This window comes from Malania oleifera, chromosome 12 (genome assembly GCF_029873635.1).
Source record: "Malania oleifera isolate guangnan ecotype guangnan chromosome 12, ASM2987363v1, whole genome shotgun sequence".
Taxonomy (NCBI): Eukaryota; Viridiplantae; Streptophyta; class Magnoliopsida; order Santalales; family Ximeniaceae; genus Malania; species Malania oleifera.
Window position 1 is genome coordinate 6,242,178 of NC_080428.1, and position 27,910 is coordinate 6,270,087.

General features: G+C 36.8%; 1 protein-coding gene across 8 annotated transcripts in view; it reads right to left on the reverse strand.

Annotated features, from left to right (window-relative positions):
• LOC131143792 (uncharacterized) overlaps positions 1–27,315 on the reverse strand; it is a 52,097-nt gene extending 24,782 nt beyond the window's left edge. For 3 of the 8 annotated variants that reach the window (XM_058092138.1, XM_058092135.1, XM_058092134.1), the window contains exons 1-2: positions 26,908–27,312; positions 9,680–10,772 (exon numbers count right to left, since the gene is read on the reverse strand). In XM_058092138.1, the coding sequence (XP_057948121.1) occupies positions 9,680–10,724 (1,045 nt within the window). In that variant the 5' untranslated portion in view covers positions 10,725–10,772; positions 26,908–27,312. Of the gene's footprint in view, positions 1–4,485; positions 4,858–9,679; positions 10,773–26,907 lie in introns of those variants that run through there. The other 5 variants (XM_058092136.1, XM_058092137.1, XM_058092140.1 and 2 more) reach the window with 4 other exon arrangements.
• Positions 27,316–27,910: the final 595 nt, after the last annotated feature.

Sequence of the window (27,910 nt, forward strand, 5' to 3'; positions counted from 1 at the left end):
ACCTGATGGATTTTCACTTGATCTAGGGCTCAAATCAGACTCTTGGATTTGCTCAAGGGATGCTTGTTGTTCTATCTCCTTTTGGTCCCTTCTCCTCAGTGAATAGGTAATCAACTCATCATTTTTTGTTGGTTGAATAGTGTTCAAATGCTGATGTTTCACGGGAGATTCTAAGAAGGGATGTGAAGGAGAAATGGAGTCAGTAGTTGGAATAGATTCAAAAATTTTTTATAGGTGAGAAGGGCCAAAATCAGAAGAAGGTTGAGATAACTCTTCAATATCCCAAAGCTAGAATTCTTGTGTAATCTCCCCCTGAATTTCAGATTTGGGGTAATATGGTTGTTGCTCAAAAAAGGTAACATCCATGGAGTGATAATATCTTTTAGTAGCTGGTGAATAGCATTTATAACCCTTTTGGTTTGGAGCGTACACGAGAAAAATGCACTTAAGGGCTCTAGGATCAAGTTTACCCCGGTGTTGACTATGAACATGAACAAAAGCTGAGCACCCGAATACTTTGAAGGGAATAGTGGAGATGAGTTGAGCACTAGGAAAGGACTTGAGTAGAGTTTGAAAGGGAGTTTGGAATTTGAGAACGCGAGAGGGCATCCTTTTTATGAGGTAGGCTGCAGTGAGAATGGCTTCACCCCAAAAGTGTTTCGATACATGTGTAGAGAACATGAGCGGGCAACATCCAGTAGGTTCCGATTTTTTCTTTCGGCAATTCCATTTTGCTGAAGAGTGTCGACACAAGAACTTTGGTGTATTATACCTTGACTCAAGAGATAATCACCAAGAATGGATTTGAAATATTCTTTGGCGTTATGAATTTTCAAAATCTGTACTTTTGTTTGGAATTGTGTTTGGATTATGGAGTTAAAATTTTTTAAAATCTCACCTGCCTCTGACTTTTCTTTCACGAGGAAGATCCAGGTAAGTCTATTGTAGTCATCTATAAAAGATATAAACCAGCGAGATCCAGTAATATTCTTGATCCTAGATGGCCCCCACACATCACTATGAATCATTGAAAAGGATTGGAATGCTTTGTAGCGTCGATTAAGATAAGATTTGCGAACATGTTTTGAAAATTGACACATCTCACACTGAAAATCATTTGGATTTTTATAATTGAATAATGAAGGAAAGAGTTTCTCGAGATACAAGAAATTGGGATGTCCTAACCTATGGTGCCACAACATAATTGCACTATCATTATTAAAACAAATGACAGAAAAATAACTTTGACTTCTAGACACTAAACAATCGGATTTGTGAGTTGTTCCTTGAGGAGGATCATTAACCTCGAGAAGATAGAGAGCCCCAAACACATCTTAGCATTGCCAATTGTCTTTCCTGAATCCAAGACCTGAAATTCACACATATTTGGGAAAAATTTGGTAACACAATTAAGATCCAATTGCAATCCAAATTTGGCACTGATAGAACTGAATTGAGTGTTAGGTTCTCTTAACTTTAACAGAACCTGTACCAGCCACCTTTGAGAGTGAACCATCTGCTTTTAAATTTTCATAATAGGGACTATAAGTAGAAAAAAAAGTTCCATCTCTAGTCATATGGTCCGATGCTTCTGAGTCTATAATCCATGGACCTAGCTTCTCCTTTTTAACATTAAGAGCACTTAAAAAATTACCTTTGTGTGCCAAAGAACTGGTACCAACCACAGTAGTAGGGGCTACTAAAGATTGGCTGAACATTTTCTGCAATAATTCTAGTTGCTCCTTGCGAAAGAGACTGGGATAGTTATTCCCATTAAGTTTGTGTCCTGTTATGGGCATGAGGCTGCTATCTAAACTACTGCTGTTGCCTGAGACCGTGGCTTCCTGATTGGTTGTGACGTTTGAGACTGAAGAGGTGGAATTGCATCTCCCGGTGGCCATACCATATTTGGTCATATAGGAAGATTAGGGTTCAGAGGATGCTCTAATACCATGCTGAAATGTGGATAAGAAAACTGAATATTCCACTAATGTATGAAAAAGATTACATTCCCTTTAAATAGATGATTCTCATCTAATTACTAGGGATATTTACAACCTACTGAAGATAGAATATCCTATTTAAATGGAAAGCAGTAAAATAGGAAAGATTATCTACAAAATCGGGTAACATGCTACCCAAATCCCCTAGGATCGTGGAACCAAAAATAGCTAACAAATCAACTGATTTGTTGGCTGTAAATCTCCCAAAGATCAGCCTCTAATAAAAGGTTGACAGATATCTAATAATGCTACAAAACATAACCCAATCTTCATCGCAGCGAACGTATGAGGGGAGAAGGAATAGTATCACAAGAGGGAAAGAGAGGGGGGAGAGAGAGACGAATAATCCCTCGATTGCTTACTGGCATCAGTGTCAGCATGGTCCTAAATTTCCATGAAATTGTCAAAATTTCCATCAAAATTTCTAATTTCCGTAACCCTCAAAATCGAAATGGCGGTTGATTTCTGTCTTGCATAATTTCCGTCGAAATCTCAACGAATCATATGAAATTTATCAAAATCTTGAAATTTTAGTGAAACTTGTCAAAATTTTAACTATACGATGAAATTTCGTCAGAATTCAAATGAGAAATTTAGGAGTGAAGTGAAATTTCTATCTTAATTTATTTTATTTATTCTATCGAAACAAAAGATTATTACAAGTGCTTTTGAAATTATAGAAAAAATAAACTTACAGTAACATTTTATTTAACCATTCATGTCTAAATTATCATTATTTGTATAATAATTAATATTTAAATGATTTATGAATTTCATTTGTATTAACTAAATATGTTTAATGTATATTAACTTACAAATATGTTTGTTACACATACTATTTTACAATTTTTCCACCTCATACAAAACATAGATGTATTTAATTTGTAATATATTAGTCATAAAACTTATATTATTATGTCTGTTGACCATTTCTAAAGTTTCACAAAGAATTCAATGCTTTATTACTAATTTCTATTATTTTTTCAAATCGAAATCAAAAATTCCGTCGAAATTTCTGTACTTTAGGAGCTTCAAAATTTGAGTCGAAATAGAAATTTAAGACCTTGAGTGTCAAAGCACTGCTGGTGCAGTGTTGGAGCAATGCCGGCTACATTCGAAACCCTAGGGAGATTCGTACAAATTTCTCTAAAATTATTCCCTCAGTGACAGAAATTCTCTCCTCTTTGCAAATGACATTATCATTTTTTTGTTGATTGTCACTATAATTGACTATGAAATATAAAATCACAATTTCAATCATGACTAATAGCCCAAAATCATAACTCTAGATTTACTTGTATGGCGATTTACTCAGATTTCACAATAAAAGGTAAACTCCAATCATGATTTCCAAAACCATGTTTCCAAAAAAATATTAACAAAACTCCTAGAAAAATAAATTGCCAGCCATTGCTGCATCTACCAATATTTCCACCAAATATTTAATATAAAATAAACTCACAGAGTCTCAAAAAGTTTTATAAATCTATAATTTTCTAGTGCCTTCGCAAATGATACATTCATCCAACAATATTTTGGAGGGAAACAAAAATAAATAAATAATAAAATAAAATAAAACTGATTTCAACATTGCCTTTTAATGCATGAGGTGCCCAATTTTGACATAAGCATCTAATGGCAAAGATACTTGAGAGACTAGTCCAGAACACATTCAAAACTGAAAATGAATATGTCACTCTACCTCATGGATCTCTCTATTAAAATACTGATTTTGATATTCGAAAATAAAAAAGAATAACATTTATCAAAAGAATCTACATCTTCTGCTCAAGGCAAAACACATAAAGAACTCAAAAAAGGACATGGTAAGAAGAAAGAGACACTAAGGGACCTGAACAAGTCAAAGCAAGCTTCGTTTGGAGAGAGAGGAGGGCATAGCACATCCAAATTATCTTGTCAGTTACCAGTCATCTCTAAATTAATCCAAGAAAGATACTTCTTTACAAGCCAAATTTTCAGGTTAATAATCCATCTCAAATTCATTCAACAAAAACCCTTTTTTTTATAAACAAAGAATTTATTTAGAGAACAAAAAAGAAAGGCACACGACATAGGACAATGTAACCCAAACAAACATAAAAACAAAAAATACAAAAGAGAAAAACTGAACAGTAACATAAGGTTAATGCAACAAAACTTTTCATTCTCTCTTCAAATCATTCATGGAAATCCCTCTAAAAGGAATTAGAAGAATACCAAACCAACACAAGAAAGACCACCCTGCTCCAAACCAAACCAGTAAGAGTAACAGAGCACTTCAAAAGAGCCTTCCTTCTTCTCAAAACCTTAAACTCAAGGAGACAAACGCCATCCAAAGAAAATGGGCAAATCCAATGGTCCAAGAACACAAACATATTACTGCAAATATGAGGGGACAATATAAAAACAAATGAGAACAATAGAGTATAATGATGTGTGCATGTGACATTGGGGCATAAACATGTATGAACAGCATTAGTTTGTCAAAATTCCAAAATCAATAATGACGACCTCACTGAATTACAAGTAGTCCATTTTTTTTTTTTATCTCTGCAAAAATGAATTCAATGTAGCATGTCTTGTAAAAACATATGCTTCTCAGTTTGACATATTCATGTAATAAACAGGGAAATGAAAAAAGGTACACTAACAAAAATCTAGTGAACAGGGTGTGTTTTTTTGCCTACTATTATCAAAAATCCTAATGAGATACATGCCCAAGAGTATACATCTCAACCACATGACCATACTCTTGCCTGTGTTGTGTTCTGTTGTTGTTCTGCACTCCATGATACTTCACACACTTTTGAAGTGCCAGTAAGACATAGTCCTCTCCGACGTAATCCATCTGCTCCTGAATCCAACAATGCATATGTTTTGGGAACATATTCGTTGTATTAAGTAAATATTTACATATTTAGAATTAATATTTACTTGGCTGAAGGATTCATTAGCAGGCAGCCCACGAACAGAAGTCATTTATTATTGAGGTGTGGATAGAAACAATGGCAAGTCATCATTCAACATTGTAGATCTTGATGCAATCTCATCATCCCTTCTCATATCAGAAAACTCATTAATTCTCTGGTTTTTATGTTAATCAGTATAGCTTCCAATCGAACTGTCAAAGCCAAAAGTTTTTCTATTTTAAATTGATTGGTAATACCAACTATAACCATGTATTACTGAGTTTTCTGGGAAGATGACATCTATGATGGTAATTTTAGGTGAATCACAGAGGAATTGAGAAATTTTTTGGTCTACAATGAGCAAGAATACTTGGTGAAGTCAGTCAGGGCAGCTGAGTACTTCATTCCAGCAAGGCCAGTAATATGGGAAAGTTTATGTCTGTTGACAATTTCTATGGTAAAAGGGGCTACAGATCCATAAGGAGACCAGATTGTACTCATGCATCTGGTTGGTGGTCCTTTTATCAAGCCACTACAGGATTGTTAAAAGGAAATTGATTGATAATGGTGCTGCAACTGAAGAATCAAAGATTGCAACCCAGTTCAGGATGTTCTATGAACGGAGGCTCCTGCTGCTTGCAATGTGAGTAACTGAAAAATCGGCAAACTGAGCAAGATACAGGGATGAATAACGAGAATACAGGTAGAGGGAGTGTGCCTCAGACATCGTCAGTCTCAGATTCTTTGAGAGAGGCAAAGAACCCCAAAAATGAAAAATGACGAACAGCAATTGTAGTTTTTTTTATCACCAGTAGCTTCCTCGGATAAGGGGTCAGTTTTGCTAGGGGAAAGGATGATCTTTTGAGTAAGATTTTCAGTATAAATTTGCAGGCGAATCAATTTCAGATTTGAAGGAAGTGGACCTCAGTTAAATAATTAGCAACAAATTAACAATGATGGGTCAGTTAAGTTGCTAGGTGATGGCCCTTAGTCTAATGATGTTAAGTATATTAAGGAAACTGGGCCAGCAGGTGTTAAATATAGTGGACCGGAAGTTTTATCTTCTAATGGAGCTAATCGTTTAGTCATTTGATCCATTTATCCTTTAAATGAGGGTCAAAAAACTAAACAAGCTCAGCAAGGATCAAATATTTTTCCAGCCCAGCAAGAATCTTCTTCAACCTTGAGCGCCAACTGTCACAAACAGCAGTCCAGGTGTTCAACTGGAGTTGGAGCATGGAAAACTCACTCCAAACACAAAACCAGTAGAGGGAATGGACTTGCTCGTCTGCAAGTACCTGACCAAGAAGAAGCCCAAGTAACTAAGGATGTGAACTCAAAGGTTTGTTCATCAGTACAACAAGAGGCTATGGTGAAAACTACTATTGATTACTTGAAGTAGGCAGTGGGAATACCTTCTGAATTGAAAAGGCAATCTGATTCTGGTGAGGGGGAGTCTAATGATGATCGCTATCATTTAATGAAATGCTGGGTTCAGAGTTTGACTGCGACTCAAATGATGATAGAAATTTTTTAACAGAGGCAGAGGGATGATGTTGATATTCCAGTGTTGCCCACAACTTCTACTGCAGAGTCGAAGATGTTTGAGGGGTATAAAAACCTAATAGATCAAGAGAGTAGAGAAAATAGTACCAGTTTGCAAATGATGCAGCATTCAAAGGATGAGGTTCTAGGGGTTCCTGTCTGGCTCTCTGAAAGAACTCCAATTCCAATAAGAATATTATTTGGAAAGCTAAAGCTCCCTCAATAATAAAAGCCTTCTTTTGGACTGCTTTACCTGAAAGAATTAACGAGAATCCCAACAAACACATGTATGGTACTTCCAAAAATCTATTAGAACCTTTCTAAAGAAAATTTAGGTTTCAATCTCTTTAAATGTGGAGATAGGGCTGTGAACATCATCCCTCCCCAGAACCACAGTACAGTGAGGGAGCCTTGTGCATCGGGCATTGCATTTAAGCACCAAATCCATTACCCAATGAGGGTTTTCTTGAAACTAAAGATGGATCTAATCCTCAAAACCCCTAACTTCAAAGGTAATTGACAACTCCCCACTTGATCAAATGATATTTCAATTATTCCCCACTGTTACCCCATAGTTAGGCTTCTGGATATCTTAAAAGTGTCTTTGTCAATGAGAGAGGAACGGGGAAAAAAAGGGACATGAAGTAGATGGAAAAGTAAGACAGACTACTCTTTATTAGTGTAACCCTCCCTTCTGGCAGGAGGCTCCTACCCAGCTAATTTTTTCTCAAACTTCTGAACAATAAGCTCCTATTTTATATCCCAAAGCTTGAAGTATCCCATTGAACCTTTTCCCAAAGGAAACAGCTGACTCTGGCTCAAGTAGACCTGAAGGCTGGAAGCCACTTTGAAACATAACAAGATGCATCTTAGATTAAAAATTGCTCCACGCTGCAAGATACAATGTTATCTGTTAGACTCCCACTCTAGCTAAAAGCACACACAGTTAGGTTGTGGGCCACTAATGTATATCAAGCTTTAAAACTAATCCTACCACGACCGTCATCCAAATCTCTTCCTCATCTTCCAAAACCTTCCCTACCACGAAACCTTCCCTACCACGATCAGAAGCAGTGCTAACCAACGTCTTAAATTTTGATTTCGACTCAGATTTCAAAGCTCCAAAAGTACGGAAATTTCAATTTCAATGTCAATTTTGATTTCAATTTGAAAAAATAATGGAAATCAATAGAAAAGCAAGGAATTCTTATGGAGCTTTAGAAAAGATTAATAGACATAATAATGTAAGTTCTAGGACTAATATATTACAAGTAAATACATCTATGTTGTGTATGAGGTAGAGAAGTCGTAATATAATATGTGCAATTGTGCATCAAACATATTTGTACAATAATATACATTAAACATATTTAGTGAATCATTTAATACAAATGAAATTCATAAATCATTTAAATATTATTCATTATACAAAAATGATAATTTAGACATGAATGGCTAAATAAAATGTTGTTGTAAGTTTATTTTTTCATAGAATTTCAAAAGCACTTGTAATAATCTTTTGTTTTGATAAAATAAATTAAGAGAGAAATTTCACTTCATACTGAATCTCTCATTTGAATTCCAAGGAAATTTCATTGTGTTGTTCAAATTTTGACGAGTTCTGCTAAAATTTCGAGATTTCGATAAATTTTGGATGGTTTGTCAAGATTTCTAAGGAAATTATGCAAGATAGAAATCGACTGCCATTCCAATTTCGAGGGTGACAGAAACCGGAAATTTTGACAGAAATTCCGAAAATATCATGGAAATTTAAGACCATTGTACAGCTAACCATGGCTGAACTACCACAGGAAGAAGCTGTAGAAAGAAGTCAAGCAGCACACACTAGCACAGAACAGCACTTCAGGACTTCAAAGATCCAGATCCAGAACTTAAAGAGGCAGCTATAACCACAGAACTGAAGTTACAATATCCTATGGTGAATTACTTGACCACGAAGAACAAGGCAGACCACAACAAAGCACTGCAGACCCTTTATAAACTTGGTGGCAGCTACAAGCTAAGGCTGACAACAAATGGAAGTGAGTGCAGGCAAGAACAGCAAATAGAGTCATCGAACACCAACCATAACCAACCATAAATTGGTACAATATAGCAAGCAATCAATGACGAACACACACATTATCAAAACAGCATCATTAGCAAACCAGAAACAGAGAATAACTGATATGATCCTGTGGAACAATGGAACAGCAAAAGCAGTATAGCAGAAATATAGCATAACTGACTTCACATCAGCAAAAACCACCACGAAACACACAGTTTCCTACCAAGGATGCTGCACAACCTAACCAAGAGCAAGAGTGTCCCTAAATGACTCTCCTACCAACCAGAAAATCAGATATGAGAACTATTTAGGGGAATATTAAAAAAAAAAAAAAAACTAACATAGGATGAGAATCATTTCAGATAAATTAGATTTAGAGGACATCAACACTCTAATTGCACGTTGTAAAGTCACAGATGGAAGAGGGAAGAAGAGGAGAAGAAGAATAAGGAAAAATTAGGTGTCAGTTTCCTTGAGCATAAGTACAGCTCCAGGTCTACCTCATATGTTAATAAAAATAATAATAATAATAGACTTAAAAGCCAAAAATAGTCCCTCAGACAAACCTAATTACTAAAATAACATATTCTCTTCGAGCATTTTCTTTAAGTCTTCCATCCCACAAACACCTTCCCCCCCCCCCCCCCCCAAGAAAAAAATTCATAAATGAAAAAACAATAGCCATATAAAGTGCTTTACTCAATGAAGAGACAACCCAGGGTGCCAGATATTGGAGATAGAAATAGCTATTCCTTGGAATAAAAAGCAATATAGTGAAAATTTAGAGAATGTAGGTAATAGAGATTTCTTATACGTTCCTTATTTTTTTATTCAACATGTAATAAGAAAAGACTATGCATTCCCATAGTGAAATTTGGGAATAGTTATTCCTTGCCTATTCCTAGTTATGGACTCATAAAAAGTTTCACATTGTTATTTTCTTTATAGTATCACCATAATTTTTTGTGTAACTAATTGTAACAAACATATTATAACTAATCTGTTCCAAGGAATAGAAATTCTGCAGACCAACCATAGGGTAAGTTTTTTATGGCTTATGCAATCAGTTTACAATTGAACTAAGGGAATACCTTACGCATTTCCCACTAGTTTATCAAACCAAAAGATAAAATAATTTTTAAAGGGATGCCTACCATCTTGGGCAGTAGGAAAATTGAAACTTGAGAAGCTGTTCCGATTAAAGAATTGATCAGTGTGGTGGGATCTCTGCATAAAGTCATCCACTGGTATTGGAAGCTGGAACTGAGCTTCAACTCCATGACCAGCTGCCCTCATCTCTGAACAATTGAGACTAGTCATGGATTTGGGCATGAGCTTGAAAGCCAAAGAACATCGTCCAAACATGTTCCCCTGTGGATTACCAATCTCTGTTCTGTGCAGTGCTGGGCTCACATAGCCTGCAGTTGCCTGGTACAGCGCGAGTCCAGGGTACACAATGGCTTCTTGGGGGCCAAGATCCCCATCCACAAGAACCCACCGACCATGAAGATCTCTTACATGAAAACCTGCTTTATCTGACTTAACAAGGGAGATCAAGCTTTTATCAACTTGCTGCTCATGGTCAGGAAAAATAACCAACTGACCATCTTCTTGTGTTGCTAGATTATGGTGTTGTGCTCCCTGAAATGATGGCCTTGCACGACAGCAAATAGACAGGACTGAAGATGATATTTCCCTACCTCTCAAAGGAACATTATCAAGTATTTCAGTAAATGGAGAGCTACGTAAATTCAAGTAGAAGCTGATGGCATCCAATATATCCCGAGCTGCCTTTCCAAGCAGTGCAAAGATGTCAGGTAATCCTGCTGGTGGAAATTCCATTGCATTATTGGGCTCTGCAGGAGTCAGCCCTGGTCTGTAATCATAGGTTTCTTGCCACAATTGAGGATCGGCATAATAGCCAGACGTCTTGCACCATTCACGGGAGTCATTGGTATGAATCATATTAGCAGCTGGATACGATGTTTTTTGATGGAAGTAGAGGCGAGCCGAATCCAAACAAGATCTTAGAAGAGCCCCATCACTTGCTGGAAGCTGAATGATGGCAGCAGAATATTGAGCCAGTGACTGAGACAAAGTTGACACTGATAGTCTGTAAGAATCAGAAGGAATGCCTTCTGAAGGTATTAGATCAGTAAGCTTCACGCGACCCAAAGATGGCAGGCCATTGCCTGCCATGAAGATGCCTACTTTCTACGTGTATGAAGAGAAGACGCGTTCTTTACACTGCATCCATTAAAGCAATATTTGTCACAACTCAAAAGAACAAGCTATTAACACCATCATTAGATTTGCATGCGAAACATAATTAATGGCTAAACAATATACTTTCATGACTTTAGTCTGTTGAATTTACAATCACCCCCAATATTTGGTCAAAGTACATATTGGCTCCTAAGTGTAGATTTCTTACGATTGTAACCCTTCAATTTAGAGAAGTTTAATTATATAGTTGTCAAATCAAGAATCAAATTGAATGGTAATATCAGTACAAATTTCCAAAATAAATTCTAAATGACATGCATATATTATAAACGAACAAGAAGCAAAATAGTAAAGTACGTTTAAATTTTGACAATTAAAAAAATCATATTTCATGTGTGCGCTTTTCCTAAACAAACGAAATGGAAATGAGTCAAGAAATATAAATTAAAAATGAACTTTTTGCTGTTTAAGGGAAGGAATCGAGAAAAAATAATAAGAAACTGAACTTTGGTGTTTATCGATAACTTTTAAAAAAATAATATTTCATGCATATTCTTTCTTGAAGTAAAACTTTCAAAAAGAATAATAATTAACTTCAAAAAAATGATAATAATTTAATGAACTAAAAAAAGCCAACTTTTGAATCTTAACAGCACAAGAAAACATGAGTACCATCTTACCCGATGAGTGATCTGCCCTTCTTCTCAAATGGCAGAACATTATACTTATCCAAGAGTGAAGGACGGTTTTGTGAAGGCAAAATGAGACCTAAATTTCTATTTTCTCCCTTTTTGGTGCAAGACTAATGTTAACAAGGCATCTGAGATAATAGTGTAAAAATAAAAGCAATAAAAAAATGCTGTTTTCAGGGTTTTAAACCAGTTGGGTCAGTTAGAACATGATATGTCCAGAATCGTGTGAGCGATGGATTCAGATCGATTCCTTAGATTCAGGGAGTGGGTCTATAGATTTGGCAATGATTCAACTATTTTTAAATTCCCTAGTAATATTTGAATCGATTTGGTGTGGAAGTGATACAAATCATTTGAATCAAATTGCATATCATAAGCCTATAACACTGAGTTTAAATTTATTCCTCTAAATTGGCTACGATATATTTTCAGTCCCTCAAATATAGCATTGTCATGATTTTAGTCCCCCAAGTTTAAAGTTCCCATTTCGTCATATATAAAACACAAACAAGGAACAAACACAACCATAATGATTACAAGAACTAAGGGTATAACCATAGTTACCAGAATAATGCTAACAACCTAGCAAACCATGATGGTAAGTGCATTCCAAAATGTGCTACATTTTTTGTTCGGGAATGCTACATCTAGTGATCCAAAGTATTAGTTAAATATTGTTTACACAGCATATTTTTTATAAATTAAGTGGAGAATTATCATAGTAATTCTATTTTCAGTCATTATTAGTCTATTTTTCAAAAGAAATCTCTTATAGATTTAGAAACTCCTCAAAATCTTCTCCAAAAATATGCAAGTGTCATTAATGCATTTTTTACCAATATAGTTCTAGAAGTAGAGAAGAATTGAAATAGTATTTCTTATTATTATAAAATAAGGTACAATCTGAATGTCTTATAGACTACAAGGATAATCTAAAAGGAAAGAATAATAAAGGAAAGAATAGAAAAAGGAAGGAATGACAATTGCTAACAAATCTCCTAGAATATCTCCTAAAAATATATCCTAGAATATCTCCTAAGAATATATCCTAGAATATTTCCTAAGATTATTTACAAAATTACAGAAATTTCTCCCATAATCAAGGAGAGTTGACTGGATAAATTTTGAAACTTTACAACACTCCCCCTCAAGCTGGTTTGAAGATGTCTTCCATAGCCAGCTTGCCGATCAAATTTTCAAATTGCTTCTTTGGTAGTACTTTTGTAAGTATATCTGCTACTTGTTCAGTAGTAGAGATATAGGGTAAAAAATCAGTCCACTGTCCAGCTTCTCCTGTATAAAATGCTTGTAGACCTCAATGTGTTTTGTTCTGTCATGAAGCACTCGATTGTGAGCAATGGCTATAGCAGATTTGTTATAGCAATACAGTCTCATAGGTAGTGGATTAGTGACTTTAAATTCTTCCAATAATTTTTTAATCCACAACACTTCACAAACTCCATGAGCAACTGCTCTAAATTCTGCCTCTGCACTACTCCTAGCTAACCACATTTTGTTCTTTGCTTCGCCATGTAACCAAATCTCCACCAACAAAGGCACAATAAACAGAAGTTGATCTTCGATCGGTTATACTGCCAGCCCAATCTGCTTCAGTTTATACCTCAACTTGTAGATGTCTATGGTCTTCAAACAATAAACCTTTTCCTGGAGTTCCCTTTAAATATCTCAAGATGCTATAAATTGCATCAAAGTGATCAGGCCCTGGTGAGTGCATTAATTGGCTTACCATACTAACAGCAAAGGCTATGTCAGGATGTGTATGTGATAGATAAAGTAGCCTTCCAACTTTGGTACTGGTCTCTATAAATTACTTATTCAGGTTTGGCAGGTTGCAGTTTAAGATTAGGCTCTATAGGTGTCTCAGCTGCTTTACACCCTAGTAAACCTGTTTCTCCAAGCAAGTCAAGCACATATTTTCTTTGTGAAACAAAAATACCTTTCTTGACCTTGCAAATTCCATACCGATAAAATACTTCAAGTCACCCAAGTCTTTAATCTCAAATTCATTAGCAAGCATCTGTTTTAATTTCTCAAGTTCCTTGCTGTCATTACCTGTCAAAATAATATTGTCAACATAGACAATTAGAATAGCAACCTTCCCTTCACTTGAGTGCTTATGGAACATGGTGTGATCAGCTTGACCTTGGCTGTAACCATGACCCTTTACAGCCTTCCCAAAGCATTCAAACCAAGCTCTCGGAGATTGCTTCAGCCCATACAATGATTTTTTCAATTTACACACCCTGCCAAGATTACCTTCAAAACCTGGTGGTAATTCCATAAATACTTCATCCTCTAGATCTCCATTTAAAAAGGCATTCTTTACATCCAACTGGTGTAAGGGCCAGTTAGAATGTACAGCTAAGGAGAGTAACACTCGGATTGAGTTTATCTTGGCCACTGGAGCAAAAGTTTCTTGATAGTCAATTCCGTATGTTTGTGTAAACCCTTTTGCAACAAGTCTTGCCTTATATCTCTCTATATTGCCGTCAGCCTTGCATTTAACTGTAAAAACCCACTTGCAACCTACAGTTTTCTTTTCCTTTGGTAAATCAACAATTTCCCAAGTACTGTTGTTCCGTAGTGCATTCATCTCTTCTAGAACTGCTAACTTCCAATCCAGATGATCCATAGCTTCCTAAATGGTCCTTGGAACAAATAGGTGAGAAATATTGGATGTAAAGGCCTTATGATTATGAGAGAGTCTATGGTATGATACATATTTGGCAATGGGGTGTGTGATATAGGTTCTAACTCCTTTCCTAATGGCTATAGGTACATCAAGGTCAATAGATTGATCAACTGGAAGTGTAGTAAAAGGATTACATGGGATTTCCAAATGACCAGTTTTTGGAGGTGATGATTGATTCTGCTCTGAAATTGTGGGATGATCCTTAGTATTAGAACGATACCTGCCTCTAGTATAAACACAAAGTTCAAAAGAGGGATTATTCTGTAGCAATTCTCCCCCCGTTTGTGATTCCCTTATGCTTTGTACAGGCAAATTGGGATTTCCATTTTTTTCACTATTTAAAATTTCAGTTCCTTGAATGTTTTGTAAAGGGATGTCAATGTCAAGGAAAACATTAGGCATTGGTATAGAAGTTTGCCAAAACTGATCTTCACTACTCTCTTTCTCCCCCTGAAGATAAGTTTGGTTAAAGTAAGACTAATTTTCAACAAAAACGGCATCCATACTGATGTGAATTTTTTTTGTTTTTAGATTCAAACATTCATACCCTCTCTTATTGGGAGCATATCCAAGAAACACACATTTTTCAGCCCTAGGATCAAGTTTAGATCTAGGGTGAGCTGGAAAATGAACAAAAACAGTGCATCTAAATAATTTTAGAGGCAGATCAAAAATTATCCTATTATCAGGAAAGGATTTTTTTAAGCATGCCAAAGGAGTGATATATTACAGCACATGGGTCGGCATTCTATTAGTAAGGTAACAAACAGTTAGAATAGCATCCCCCCACTAATATTTTGGAATATGCATTGAAAACATTATAGCCCGTGCAACCTCAAGTAAAAGACGATTTTTTCTTTCAATGGTGCCATTTTTTTGTGGGGTGTCACGACAAGTGGATTGATGTTGAATCCCTCCTTCCTTCAAAAAATTTCCCAAAACTTAGTTGAAATATTCTGTACCATTATCCGTATGAAGTATGCTTATTTTTGTGTGAAATTGATTTTCGATCATACTATAAAAATTCTAGAATAATATTTCAACTTCAGATTTTTCCATTCATCAAATATACCCAACAAATCCGAGTATGATCATCTATAAAAGTCACAAACCATTTTTTTCCAGATAAGGTAGTAACCTTAGAGGGACCCAAAACATCACTATGAATCAAATAAAAAGGTTTTGATGCACGGTAGCCTTTTGAAATATAAGGAACTCGAAGATTTTTTGATAAATGACATACGTCACAATGAAGAGAAGTACAATTCAAATTTTTAAACAGATTAGGCAACAAATATTTTAAATAAGAAAAACTAGGATGCCCTAATCTAAGATGCCAAAGCATTATTTGATCACGCACAGGGATTGAACTAGTACTACCACTCAAGCCCTGAGCTTGTTTATTGTTGAATAGGGTATCATCAAAATAATAAAGGCCATCAATCATCCTAGCACTGCCAATCATCGCCCCCAAGTTTTGGTCCTAAAATTCACAGTGAGAATCAAAGAATATGATACGATAGTTAGAATCACAGGATAATCTACTAACAAACAAAAGATTGTAAGTAAGTTTAGGAACATGAAGGATAGATTTTAATTCTATTTTCCCGGAAATTCTAATTGAACCTGCTCCTGCAATGGACGAAAGAATCCCATCTGCAATCCTAACCTTTTTATTACCCAGACAAGGATAATAAGATTGAAACAATTGAGATATACTAGTCATACGGTCGGATGCACCTGAATCAATAATCCATGGTGCAAAGGCTAAAGAGCTGGAATAGGCACTCAACATATTACCTGTTTGGGCCAAGGAACCAATAGAAGTACCAGATACCAGATTGGATTTCAGCAGTTGAAGAAGTTGATCCATCTACTCTAACTTAGAACATTGGTCTTGGCTTCATTTGCTCTAGGAATCACTTGGTTGTTTCCAAGTCCAGGTTTGCTGCTCTTCCAATTTGCTGGTTTTCCATGTAGTTTCCAGCAGGTTTCTCGGGTATGGCGTGGCTTATTACAATAGTCACACCATACTCGAGATTTTTGACTGGGATATGACCGCCGTACAGAGGCATTAGCTGCAGCCAAAACAGTAGGAATAGCAGCAACCAAAGCCAAATTCTCAATTGTTCCATCAGCCCCTTTTTTCTTTAGCATAACATTCTGACGACAATCTTCACGTCTCACTTAAGAAAATACCTCTCCGATTGGAGGCAGAGGCTGTCTACCAAGAATCCTCCCCCTGACCTCATCAACCTCATCATTGAGTCCAGCCAAGAATTTAAAATTCTTGCATTTTCCACCATCTTCTTGTTGTAGTTGCAATCATCAGGGCTCTTCCATTCATAATCATTGAATAGATCCAAGTCCTGCCACAGTCCCTTAAGGACATGGAAATACTTAGTCACACTATCTTCCCCTTGTTGGGACTTAACCAATTTTTTGCTGCAATTTATAAATCTGGGAATAATTTCCAAGGTCAAAGTACATCTGACTAACATTATCCCAGAGTTCTTTTGCAGTAGCATAGCACATGTAATTAGCACTAACATCTTCATCCATTGCATTCACAAGCCAAGCCATAATCATGGAATTTTCAGCATCCCATATGGCAAATGATGGGTCTGCTCTATCAGGGGCCTTGGTTTCACCAATAAGGTACCCAATCTTACCGCTCCCGTGGATATACATTCGAACTGACTGAGACCAACTCAAGAAGTTGGCTTCATTGAGATGGATATTTGTGATTTGGACTGAATGGGGTTCGGCATGGGCTACCTTGGTTTCAGTTTTGGTGTTGACCACAGGTTCAGGTCTGGCCATGGTGGAAGTTTCGGAAATTTCAAACATAATGGAGGCTGAACAGAGTTAAGGCAGTGAGGCCTAGGTTTTAGAGGCTATGACTGCCGAAAGGAAAAGAAAACCAGGCTCTGATACCATCTAGAAGTGGAGAAGAATTGAAATAGTATTTCTTATTATTATAAAATAAGGTACAATCTGAATGTCTTATAGACTAGAAGGATAATCTAAAAGGAAAGAATAGAAAAAAAGGAAGGAATGACAATTGCTAACAAATCTCCTAGAATATCTCCTAAGAATATATCCTAGAATATCTCCTAAAATTATTTACATAATTACAGAAATTTCTCCTATAATCAAGGAGAGTTGACTGGATAAATTTGGAAACTTTACAACAATCGTCATATATGTAGGCCACTAATGTTTCACATTTTAGACCACTGCCATACCACAATTCCACTCCCATTTGATGAACCAGAACCTTCATTCTAGGTACATTGGGTCTAACTGTTACCTCTCATTCTTACAAGCATGCAATTTTTTATAATGGCCTGTTCATCGATTATTAGTTTCTTTAAATGGGCCACCATATATCAAATTAATTATTGAAATCGAACAAGTGCATAACGAAAAACAAAGATCACGATTCATGAACGGCATTGAAATACTTTTCCTTGGATAGTTCAGATATGAAAAGCTAATTTACACCTTCTTAGCTTTTATATTTGACAGAATAAAATGGCAACAACACTATATTTGTCAGATTAAAAATTATTTAAACCAATTTAAGAGTGGGGCACTAAACTAGAAAATTGTAACAATCATATATGGGACCAAAAAACATATTTTAGTCAATTTCCACCGCAGGGGGCGAGGGGGCACTAATTGAATAGTTTTAAAGTTCAGGGAAGGAAAATCATGACAGCCCTGTATTAGAAGTATCAGAAATGTATTTTTATCCTTAAATCAGTCAACCATAGATACACCTGACTCCATGAAATTTAGGTGTAGATAAGAGAAGGGAAAATATTTATTAGTACATTCTTAAACTACTTCTCTAATTAAATTTTAGGAATCTTTGTTGATCTTAAGGAGGACATCTGAGGTAAAAGTCAGACTGGACATTGTCAATGCCAGAGTTCCCACAACGCTGACATTAGTGCCATACAGCAGGCTAAAAAAGGCTAGTCAGGCTGATGTTTGGGGAAAATTTTTATTGTTATTCTACATGTCACAAGATTTAAAACCTATTCTTAAATGTTATGCCCACCCTCTTTTATTGAATAACCAGAAGGCAAAAGAATAACCCAATTACATGAAAAGATTGTGAGGTTATACCAGAGGAAAGCTTAACCACGCATTGATGCAATCCTGAAATCTTAATTTAATTTTCTGTTTATGCCAAGTTTTGTAATTTCAGAGTTTTGGGGATATTTTGGTCAAATTAGCTTTACGGGATCATTTTGTAATATTCAAGGGTATTTTTGTGATGGGAGTTATTTTTAGTGGGCTCAAGAAGATAACTGATTTTTAGAGGGGGTTACGTGTAAAATAGTTGTTGGCTTCTCCTCAAAGCCTTAGGCTTAGTGCAGATAGGAATCTTCAGCCACTTCCCCAGGAGGTTTTTTTGGCATTTATCTTTGTGAAGATTTCTCTCTAGAGCTCAGCTCCAGATCAGCTACACTTGTGAAGATTTGGAGGGTTGAGTTTTGATGATTCAAACCTGCAGTGCCTACCAGTCCCTCCATCGCAGCTGTAGGCATAAGAGGCTAGCAGAAAGGTGCTGTTACTGTTCTGAAACAGTGCCAAAACAGGCATTGGATTAATTTGCTATTGCACCTAGAAATTGTCATATTTGCTGAATTGAAATTCACAGCAGTGTTCTCTTTAACATTTTGCATATTTAGCAGTCCTTTGAGTCAAAGAAGGTTGCTAAAACACTATTCTGAAATCTCACTTTTTATTTTTGAATTTTTCTACCTACACCTATTTCATCAAATTGGTATAAAAGTAAGTTTGATTGGTGGGTTCATGGCTGCAAGGGGTGGAAGTGGAAATAGGGGCCATAGAGGTAGATATGCAACCATTTAGATGTTCGGAGAGCTACAGGAACTTACTCAGCTTGTTACACATGCTATAGGTAATTGAGGCCACCAATATGATGGCAATAATGAATATGATTTTGATAGAGGAGCAAGAAATAAAATATATGAGCAATCTAAGGCTGAAATTGGCAGCTCTAGTGATGATAAGAGTTCTGAAAATTAAAGGCCTGAATGGCAGAATGACAGCCTCCAAGATGGGAAGATTGCACTGTACATGCTCTACAAAATTCCAAACAGTACGGTGTACAGGTTTGATGGTGATATGGAAGTCAAAGAATTCTTGGACAGTGTTTTGCATCGAGAGTTATTTTGAATGGAAAGATGTTTCATAGGATAGGAAAGTGAAGCTTGTGGGAGCAAAGCTTGAGGGGACCTGCTTCTACTTGGTGGAAACATTATCAAAATGATCGTGAGAAAGGGGGGAAAGGAAAATCAAACGATGGGGCAAGAAAAAGAGAAGCTGAAGCTCAATTCCTACCCTGGGATTATAAGCAAACCTTGTACCAGAGGGTTCAAAACTTGAGGCAGCATGGTAAGTCAGTCAAAGAGTACGCCCAGGAGTTTCATAGGCTTTCATTGAGGTGCAATCTCGCAGGAACTGATGTTCAAAGTGTTGTTACTCAGTGAACGGTCTCAAAATGACCATACAGGACCAAGTAAGCTTGCATCATGCTTATAAAGTGAGTGATGCCTATCAGCTTGCACAAAAATTAGACCGCAACATGCCTAAGAAGCTTGGGACAGAACGCAGCAGTGGTGCATCAACTAGTAAAGTGGGTGGCAACACTAGAGGTGGTCAGACAACAGCCCAAACATGCTAACCAACAAACCAGCAACAATAGTAGGAAAATAGCCCATGTAAACCCAGGAAAAACAGTGATGAAATGCTACAGGAGCTTGGGCACAAGTCCAACAAGTGTACAAAGAGGGCTGAAAGCATAGTTAATCTTGCCGAGGATCAAGAGGTTGATTGTGAAGAGAATTTGGCAATTCTTGAGGACCAAGAGCAGCAACTAGAAGCTGAAAAGGATGTGGCAGAAGAAGGGATTGAGCGTGATGATCTTGGACAGGCTTTATTCATTCAAAGGTCATTACTTTCCCCTCCAGCCAGCAGCAACAATTGGCTATGTAAGAATATCTTCCAAACTAAATCTACAACTGGTGGAAAGCTTTGCAACTTGATAATTGATAGTGGGAGCAGTGAGAATCTGGTTTCTCAAGAGATGGTAGACAAGCTGGGATTGAAAACTGGAAGACATCCACAGCCAGACCAGATTCAATGGTTCATTTGGGTAATCGTCCCTTCCAGATGCCTTCCTCATTTCTCAATTGATTCCTTCAAAGAATCTGTTTGTATCCATGATAGTATCAAGAATACTTACTCATCTTTTGTGAAAGACTGAAAAAAAGAGGAAGCTTGTGTTGAAGGCGATGAAGGATGATGACGTTAAGAGGCGAGAAGGTGGTTGTTCACTTACTCTTTCGAATAAAAATGATTTTGCTGAAGAAAGGAAGGAAAATGGGCTGGTTTACATCCTTCTCAAAAGGAAGGGCAATTCAATTGGACTTCAGACACTGCTAAAAACATTGAGGAGATAAAGAAGATGATAACCCAAGCGCTGATTTTGGCCCTACCAAATTTTGATAAGATTTTTTATGTAGATTGTGATACATCAAACATTGGACTTGGGGCTGTCTTGAATCAAGAAGGAAGACCAGTGGCTTATTCAGCAAGAAACTCAACAAGGATCAGCAAAACTACTCTACGTATGAGCTAGAGTTTTATGCTATCGTTCAAACAATGAAATTTTGGTGGCATTATCTTATTCAAAGGGAATTTATTCTGAATTCTGACCAAGAGGCCTTAAGATATGTAAATTCCCAAAATAAGCTAAGTTGGAGGAATGCTAAATGGGTGACACTCTTACAGGAGTACACTTTCACATTGAGACAAATGCAATGAGTATAAGGGCATATTTGCTAAAAATTATGTCTATTAGTGTTGGTGAGTTGGAGCTGATCAAGGAACAATACAAACAAGACCCTTATTTTCTTGAAATTCTTGAGAAATTTGCAGCTAAGAATTGTGATGTATACGCAGAATTTGTGCTGAAATGTTCAAGGGTGTTAAGCTATGCATTCCCAAAGGATCGCTAAGCAAATACTTCATATCTAAATTGCATGGGGGAGGTTTAGGAGGTAATTTTGGCAGCGCTAGGACACTAAATTAGTGGCTGAAAGGTACTGTTGGCCTTCCATGTGCTATCATGTGTAATAGTATGTTGATCAGTGCCACACTTGCCAAGTTTTAAAGGGGCAACAGCAGAATACAGGATTTTACACTCCTTTACCAATAACTACATCCCCATGGGTAGATGTTAGCATGGGTTTTGTGCTCAGACAGCAACAAACAACTAGGGGTGTTGATTCGATCTTTTTAGATGTGGATCGGTTTTCAAGGATGGCTCACTTTATCGCATGCAAGAAGACATTGGACACAACCGTGTGGCAACACTTTTCTTTTAGTACATGGTAAAAATACATGGGGTACCAAAGACTATCACATCTTTTTTTTTTTTTTTTTTAAATAATAAAAGAAGGTATATTAGATTGAGAAAGAGAAGTTACAATCTAAAGGGACAAGAGGTCCACCCGAAGAAATAAAAAACAGAAACAAAACAAAAAATAATAATAAAAATGAGAATTTAAAAATAAAAAATATAAACAAGAAATAATCAAATAGTACTCCTAACCAAGAAAACCCCTTTTCAATCCCCTCCCGTAATAATTCCCCGAGCACTTTAAACTTGCAAGCTCTCTTTGGCCCTTCTTTGCTCTGTACTTAACCCCATAAAGCACACTTCAATTCCACCAGCATCACACATTTTTAAATCCAGTTTATCCATTATATCTTGGGTTTCTAAGTCCTTGCTAGAAATCACTGGTGTAGGTAAAATTCGATCATTACACTGCAGTTTATTATCCAACCCATTGTTCTAAGATAGGAAAACCTATCCAATCCTCCCAAAGGGGCAAATTGTGCACATGATAGGTCCTCGAAAACATCACAGGAATCAGAAACATAACAATAGTGTTATCAAATCTCATCCATTAGCAAACCACCAGCATAGTCAAACTCATTGATGTATTCACTATCATTATCTGAAAAATCTCCCCATTTCTTTGCCTCCTGTCATTTTCTAACTGCATCACTTGCTATGTCCTTCATCTTAGCAAGTGTACCTTCCACAATGCTCAACTCTCCTTCAGAATCTCTCTTTATAATCTTTGGCCTTATCTCCCCAGATTGCCCTCTCTTTGCTTCACATAATTTCCTCATTTCCACACCCATCATAGCATCCTTCGACGAGCATACACCTTAGGGCCTTTAGATTTTTCAGAATTAAATCCTAAAACACCAGATTTCCTACCCAATCCAGCTTCTTATTTTTTATTAATCCTGGCAATGCCAGCCTCTAATTCCTCTGCAAAACCAGAATCAACAGCCAATCTGACATTTATATTATTATCATCATTATTTGTATCACAAACTGTTTTCAAAACCAAATTAAAATCCTCCTGAATATGCTCAGAATGTTGATCCATTCTATGCTTATTTTGGAGAGTTGGACAGAGATTTTGTATTTCGTTACCATCTTGCTAAATACCCACCTCTCCCGTATATAAATTTGTCCAGGAAAGTGGACTTGTTCAGAAGCAGGGCAGTGCAAGGGAAGGGCCTGATCACCCATATCCTTGAACTGGGCCTTTTCAGATACGAAGCCCATCTATGAAAGCCCCTGTTTATAAGAGCCTTCTTTTGAATCCAGACAAAGGCTTGTGGCATTCGTGTCAAAACACTGGGCTTCTTCCATTAAATGACCCAACTTTAAAAAGAAGCACCACCTTTCTCACAAACTCAGCCCAAATCCAAGATGTGTAGAAGATGATCAGGCCCAGACTTCATTGCTTGTCATCCCCTATCGCAACCCCAGCTGCCTCTACAAGATTAGCAGCAATCACTGGAACCCTAGTTCCCTACACCTTATGGATGTTCACCCATGATCAAGTGGTGTTGTAATCTGGTAATGGGACCCTCGCTTCCTTCAATCACAGATCGGTCCCGCACCTAAAACAATTTTTCTGATTGTGGACTACTTGAGCAGCCTTCACCTATCTTTCCTTCCATCATCACCATACTCTGCGGTCTAGGAGCTGAAGTGCTTAACACTTGCTCCTTCAAAATCATGACAAATTTCCTTCCCAAATTCGCAGAACTCCTTTGCAAAGCTTCACCATCCAATTCCTTTTACACCTTCATGAATGAACATGGAAAAACTTTAACCTTTCCCCCTCATCCCTAATACCAAAAACTTCCCCACTCTCCTCCACCTAATCACCATCTAGTAATGGAAGTTTCGCTTGCGAATACATCTAAAGCCCCTTTTTAAGCGGAAAAAAGTTGATAAACCATTGGCAAGCCAGGAAACTGCCTCCTTCATGAATTCAACCCACCTATTTCGACAAACGTTATTCTCAAGAACACACAATAAAGGGGTCTCCCCCTCCTTAACCAATCTCAAATCAAAGGATTTTCCTTCGATCTGCACCAAGCACTTTAAGATCGCCTCCTAACACAGCCATGGTCATGTTTGTGTGAGGGTAAGACATTCATTATGTGAGAGAAAGACAAACCCAACCTCAGGTTTCTAACAGTATCTGAAGTCTGGATCTTCGATTCAAAGAAGAACAACAAATTGAAGCTTCGAAGATGAAACTTTGAACGGTCAAACATGCTAGAGCTTGCCAGATGGAGCTTCAAGAACAAGCTGGGAACAGTCGAACCTGCTAGGGCTTGCGAGATGAAGCTTCGAACTTTCAGTCTGCACCTTTTTCCATATGCATAACCTGCTATTCAAAAGCTTCAAACAGCTTTCAAGTTAAAGGAGTTGGAATTGTGGATTGATCAATGACTAATCAAAGACATCTGATCAAGACACAAATTTCCTTGAGCCATTTTTGGAAGACCTTACGGAAGATATTGGCCACAAAATTAAATAGATGGGCCAACTGGAAGTGGTGAACAGAAGTTTAGGGAATTTAATGCAATACCTTGCAAAGGACAACATTCAGCAATGGAATTTGATTTTACCACAAACTGGCTTTGATTATAACAACACCATTAACAGATATAAGGGTCAAAGTCCTTTTCAAATAGTGTATAGTAGAAATCCGAATCAGGTTGTTGACCTTGTGGATGTCCATAACCAGCCAAGGTCTAGTGATGGTGCTATTGCTCATGCTGAAAATTTAAAAGAGGTCTAAGAAAGGGTCCAAAGGAGGCTTGAAAGTGTAAACCAACTCTACAAGGAAACTGCTAATCAACATAGGTGGTTCAAGGGGTATCAAGTTGGTGTCTAGGTGATGGTTTTCCTACAGAAAGAGAGATTCCCAAGCAAGGGCTTACCACAAGTTGAAAAGTTGAAAGGTTTGGCCACGCAAAATTTTGTGCAAATTTGGTGAAAATTCCTATGAAGTTGAACTCCTTCATAGCTTAGATATATCACTAATCTTTAATGTGGCTGACTTCTACCTATTTCATGGTGATATACAAAGCATCGAGTGCAAGAACTCCACCAAAGTCACTTCTAGCAAGGTAGAAAAAATTGAGGCTATCATACATGTGCAAGACGTGATGACTAGGGCTGGAATTTATTTTAGATTCTTGGGCAAATGGGTAGGCAACCCAGATTATGAGAATTCAAGCATTAGCAAGGAATTGATGAAGATTGACCTTGACATGTGCCGAGCAGCCAAGATGAAAAACTTGCACTAAGGCAATTTGGTGAGTCCTTTCTAAGAAGGGGGTATTTTGTAATTTCTGAATTTTGGGGTTATTTTGGTCATAAGTCACCCCCACCTTCACCACACAGCCTATGGAACTCACTAGCTTTAAACCCATATCCTCAAGGAGTTATTGCAGGTCTCTTTTGTCTCTCTCATTTCCCCCAAAGGACTAATAGCAATGACATCTCCCTTAATGGAATCCCCTCCCTGGCATACAACATGATTTGTAAACTTAGAATGATTGGGAATGGGAATGATAACTCTTTGAGAATAATAAGTTCCATAATCCTCCAATGAAAGCACAACCACATCACCAATCACCCTCTCAATAGACATGGAATCTCCAGGAATATCAATGGGATTAGGCTCAAAATCAGAAAAGATGGCCAAAGAACCCTTATCGATCAAATCTCTTACCTGATTTTCAGTGATCCTTAAATGTTGAACACCAATATGTGCTTCTTCAAAGAGCTTCTTAGGACAATCTACCCCATCTTCCAACTGATCGAACCGAGGAACATCTTCCAAACCAATTAGAGCTTTCGACTCATTCACAGGCTCATTCACAAAATCAGAACATGGAATTACAGACGGTTTATCATCCCAATCAATCCCATTCTCTGCCAACAGTTGATCAAAAGCCAAGCCTTTTTCATATCCACAATTCCACACATACTTCTGATTTCTTCATCAAAATCAGAATAGAAATTCACATCTGAACGAAAAATATCCAAAGAATGCAGCACACCTCTAATGTCAGACAACAAAGAAGAAAGAGCTCTTTTAATAGGAAAACTCATTTCTGGCAATTTATCTTTAATCTGTTTCACTTGAACATTGGAGACTGAACCATGATCTTCCAGCTTATGATTCTTCAAACCGCAAGGAGATTCAGTGCCCATACTCTGTACACCAGAATCACGTACTTTTCCTTCCTTATTTTGATGGTTTTCAGCACCTACGTTAAAACCCAAAGTGGACTTACTGTAGGGCAACTTTATTGCAATTTTCCTTCTTTGTTTTTGGGAGGACATCTGGTTCTCCTCTTGTTGTACTTTTGTTTGTTCACTTTTATATATATTCTTCTTATCCCACCAAAAAAAAAAAAAAATCATTTCGATAACAACCGAGTCTATCATCATACTACATGATCACACATCGACAGTACCTAAATATAGCTCATTTCACAAATTATGTGTTGCATCTTCACTGACCCCTTGAAAAAATAAGCACATAACATCCTGCAATTGCATTTCAGTGCAACCGACCAATCTTAAAATTTAAAAGTTACTAAAAATTTCATGACTTAACAAATCAGAACCTACTTAAAGTGGGACTAAATAAGCAACTTCTTATCTTGTAACAATGTAAGAAATACAAATACCAATATAAAACGGGGCAATATGTCTGTGGCCAACAACTTACCCCCTTGAACAGCTCTTTGACTCTTGTCACCCTTGCTCTCAGAGTAAATTCTATAGATGCCAACACTTAAATCAATCAAAAAAATTTGAAGCAAAATTAACACCTTAAGTTGTTATTGATTGCTAAGAAAATCAAGGCAGGAAAAAGACAAAAAAATTGAAGTGTCCTACGAGGAGGGGGGGGGAGGGGAAGGCAGATTCTGAATATAACAGGAGCAAACAATCGTACAAGAGTAACCACATAGAAAGAAAAACTAAAGGTTTGAAATTTTATTTCTTTACGTCGTCCTTCGACTTCCGAGAAACCAAACGGAGATTCTATCAGAAACACATTCACTCATACACATGCAACCAGCTAAAATTATTGCAACATATACATTACAAAAAAAAAAAAAGTTTACAAAATAATTTATATAAAAAAAAAAAAAAACCAATTACAACGACAGGATAGAAAGAAAAAGTTTGAATTGGAGCTAAATTGCGGTTAGCAATTAGGGCGTCCGCTTGGATTGATAAAATTAAGTGAGGGACAGAGATAGGGGGGATCAAGGAAAGGATATGAGTGTTCGTATGTACCTTCAGTGTGTAGAGAAAAGCAAGAAATGGGAGTAGAGAACAGTGGACGAGCCAGCCATGCTTTCACTTTTCCTTTTCTTATTTGATGCCAAAAGCTTTAGAAACAAAATAACAAGCCAGCGAAATGTTCTCTCTTCCTCACTCTTACAATCGTTGTCTTCAGGAAGAAGAGCTCCAGAAATGCCGCAGAGAGACACAGAGCGAGACTCTGGGTGGAACTGATGGGAATGACAGTCGCGGGTCTGGCCGGTCAGTGGCCGATTTTGCTCCGGCCTCCTTTCCAATATATACCCATGCTACGCATTAAAATTGAACCATCTGGGCACGTGTCGCCACCAAATTTTTTTCACTTAGATTTTTTTTTTCTTTTCTTTTAACTTTTCCTTTGCCCCTCTCTCTTTTCATTTCTAGATTCAATTTAGCCCATGTCGTTTTTTTTTTTTTTGCTTCTCTTTTAGAGTAGGGGCCTTAGGTCTTTTACAATAGAGAGCCCCACTATTTTTTAAAAATATTTTTTCTAGCATATGCAGAGCCCACGCAGGACCTTTCTTCTTTCTTTCCCCTCCTTTCTCTCTCAGGGCCTCATAGAAGCCCCACTAATTTTTTAATAGTTTTTAAATTTATTTTTAAATTTTGTCCCTTTTTCTTTGATTCGATCCCTACAAAATTCCTCTCTCTCTATATTGAATGCACTAATTTTTTTATAAAAAAATTCTTTTTATAGACCATATTTAAAAAGTCCAACATCAATGAATTTCGCTAAATAATTTTTTAAAAAATAATCCAAATTCAACTACTTTCTATCCCTTTCTTTTCCAATACTTTTATATTATAAATTTAATTCAAATTTTTAGTTTCAACTTTCTTTATTATTTGTTTATATTTACATCTATTAAAAGTATAGATTTAATTTTTAGTATTCTATACATTACATCATTTTCAATTTCTCATTCAACTTGCATAAAAGATCCGAGGTATCGAAAACTACAAGTGCTAGTTATTT